Below are 2890 nucleotides of genomic sequence, written 5' to 3'. Positions count from 1 at the left end.
ATGTATTGACCCCCACCACATCCCTAGCTTGTCCCACAGCTCTTGCAGGAGCAAGAGATTGAGCAAACAGGGGGAGGCTGGTGGCCACAGTCATCTCACTGGGGCTTTTATCGCCTTGCAATGGGTAAGAACTCATGCCAGAAAGGGCTGTTGCTCCTCCTGGAGAAATGCTTTTGTCAGCCCAGCTTGTGCTTCCCTCTGGAGCACAGCTCCAGCTCCAGCTCCTTCCAGACCATCTCCCAGTACACTCACCAAGCATTTCCATGCAATGTGAGAGAGAAGCGTTTCCGCAGGGAAGGGAAGGAGGCAGCAGGGCAGAGAGACGCAGGGGCAGCCCCAGCCCCTTTTTGTGGGTGACGGGAGGTGAGGCAGCAGCAAGGGCTGCAGGCTCTGTGCTATAAACCCACACGGGATTTTTGTCCCCACTCCCATCACTCAGCTAACCCTAGACCTGGGCCTTGGACGAGCTTTAGCCTAGGGGAAAAGCTACTGGGGGAGGAACCACTCACCCACCCTTTGGCAGCCCCTTTGCAAAGCTGCATCAGTGGGAGCTCGAGGCTTTGTCTCTTTCCAACCCTCACGCTACACCTCAGCCTTACTTGAGGTCTCGGTTGTTGGCTGAGCCTCCTCAGCACTAGCAGCCCTGTCTTGAGGGAAAAAAAACAAACTATCAAAAGAAACATTTTGTAACCTACCCTGACCTTGGGCAGCACTCGGAGAGGTCAGAAGGTTTTCTGAAAGTTGCGTAGAGGCTCTGGAGTGCCCCAAAAGCACCCAGAGATCTTCAGGGGCACCAAAAGGCACGTGGAGAGCTCTGGGGCACACCAAAAGGCAAACCAATGCCTGTCAGGACACAGAAAGCCAAACGGATGGCATTTGGATGCACAAAAAGCCAAGCCAAGGAGTCTTGAGAGCACGGAAAGGCACATTGAGGCTGCTGGGGTCACTGAGTGGCAGATGGGGAGTGCTGGGTGCACCAAAAGGCTCCAGGAGGGCTTTGGGGCCAACTGAAAGGCACGCAGAGGCTCCTGGGCTGCGCCGAAAGACAAATGGAGACTCCTGGAGTGCACTGAAAGGCACCCAGGGGAATATGGTGTGTCCTGAGGTGCACACAGGGGCCTCCAGGATGCACCAAAAGGCACAAGGAGGCATACGCTGCATCCCGAAATGCACGTTGAGGTCCCTGGGCAGCAGAAAGGGCAGGAGAGGGTGAGCTGGAGGAGAAGGATCACCTGCCCCCCACCCAGGAAGGGAATGTGCAGGTCTGAGGGTGGTCTGGGGGAGCCTCCTAAAACACTGAGAGCATCTGCGGTCAGACCGCGTCTTGCGGAGGGCCTGAGGCTGCTCCCCCCCCACAGTGGGGCAGAGGGAGCTTGGCATCATCTCGGGGGACTCTGGGAGGAGGAAGAGAAGCAGTTTCCAGGAACAGAGCATCCTCTCACTGGTCCACAGGGAAATGTTTACAACAGAGGGGTGCAGACAGCTGGAGAAGGGCACGGACCACAGCTTGCCCAGGGCTAAAGCCTGGTCACTCTGCCTCGGTGGCTCCTGCGGTTGCGGGGTCTCCTCCAGCAGTGGGGTTCCCTGCTCAGGTTGTGATAAACCACTATGGTGGAGCCCATGAAGGTACAGAAGAAAATGCTGGCCACGAAGGAGAACGGTCCAATGATCAAGAAGACGATGTATTGCTGGGCAGACAATGAGGTCTCCTGACATTGCCTGAAGGACTCATTCCCGAAAGCCATGATCGGATACTTGTTCAGCTGCTCCGGGACTCTGCAGCGGAGCAAACTCTTCTCTGGAAGAGAAAAGCAGTGCTGACAGGCACACTGGGCAGCTGGGACAAGGCAGGTGCCAAGGACAGAGGGGATGGCAGATCTGTATGGGACAGACAGGACCAGGGCAGGAGGACAGGGGCCAGGTGAACCAAGGTGGCCCAGGGCAGGGTACAAAGAAGGGGAACAGTGAGGGTTCAGGGCTCATCTGTGTCCTGTGCCATGGGGAGTGGGATGGGATGGGGAGGTGGGCACAGTGCTGGAGGGAGCACTGGAAAATAGGTTTGAGGCAGGACGGTAGATGGGGCAGGCAAGGAGGTGGGTCTGCTTCCCAGGGGACAGATGTGGGGAGCAGTGAGCAGCCAGACTGGAGATGCCACAAAAGGTCCCAGCCAGCACAAGTGACAGGCGTGCACCCAAGCTGGAAACAAGCAGGAGTGGGTGGTGGTGAAGGGAGAGACGTTGCTGGCAGGGCTGTCTCTCACTGAGGTTCACAGGGAAGTAATGCAGCATCAGACCCATGTTCATGAAGGCATCAGGGAAGGAGCTGAAGGCGCTGAGTCCTGTCTGGGTCAGCGGTGATGCCCACCCCGACACACAGGCTCTTCTTGCCCCCTCAGGTGCTCATTGCCCTCAAAGTGGCAGGACTGGTGCCACTACTGGGGATAGTGCTGGCTGCCCGTTGCTGGGACATTGCCCAGCCCTCCCTGCTGCTAACCAAGGGTGGGCACCAGGTACCAGACCAAGGGATGCATCCACCCAAGCAGACACAAAAGCTGCCATCACCTGAGGACAGGTCCTGGGGAACCTCGCCGTACCCCCACGGGCACCGACCACGCAAGCTACCCGGGGGGGCGGGTCCTGCGTCAGTCCCGACGGGGTGACAAGCCAGTGGGTACGGGGCTTGGCGACACGGTCCTCCAGGTACTCACCTTGCACTTTTTCCCTGTTGCGGCTGAGCCAGCGCCAGAGGGGCAGGATGCCGCAGCTGCACACCCAGGGGTTGTCCTGCAGGAGGAGAGCTTGGAGCTGGGGCAGGGCATGCAACACCCCAGGATCCAGCTCCCCCAACCTGTTGCTGCCCAAGTTGAGCGTGACCAGGCTGGTGAGGGGCA

The 2890-nt window shown here is 58.6% G+C and overlaps 1 protein-coding gene across 1 annotated transcript in view; it reads right to left on the bottom strand.

Annotated features, from left to right (window-relative positions):
• Positions 1 to 1517: 1517 nt before the first annotated feature.
• The window catches only part of RNF224 (ring finger protein 224), a gene marked incomplete at its 5' end in the record, with an annotated part of 6429 nt that continues 5056 nt past the window's right edge, over positions 1518 to 2890 (bottom strand). Inside the window, 2 exons of the mRNA XM_009700083.1 lie at positions 1518 to 1798; positions 2594 to 2783. Of these exons, the coding sequence (XP_009698385.1) occupies positions 1518 to 1798; positions 2594 to 2783 (471 nt within the window). The remainder of the gene's footprint in view (positions 1799 to 2593; positions 2784 to 2890) is intronic.

This window comes from Cariama cristata, unplaced genomic scaffold (assembly GCF_000690535.1).
Source record: "Cariama cristata isolate BGI_N322 unplaced genomic scaffold, ASM69053v1 scaffold22795, whole genome shotgun sequence".
Taxonomy (NCBI): Eukaryota; Metazoa; Chordata; class Aves; order Cariamiformes; family Cariamidae; genus Cariama; species Cariama cristata.
Note: the sequence above shows the minus strand (reverse complement) of the source record. Positions and strands in the feature narration are given on the sequence as shown.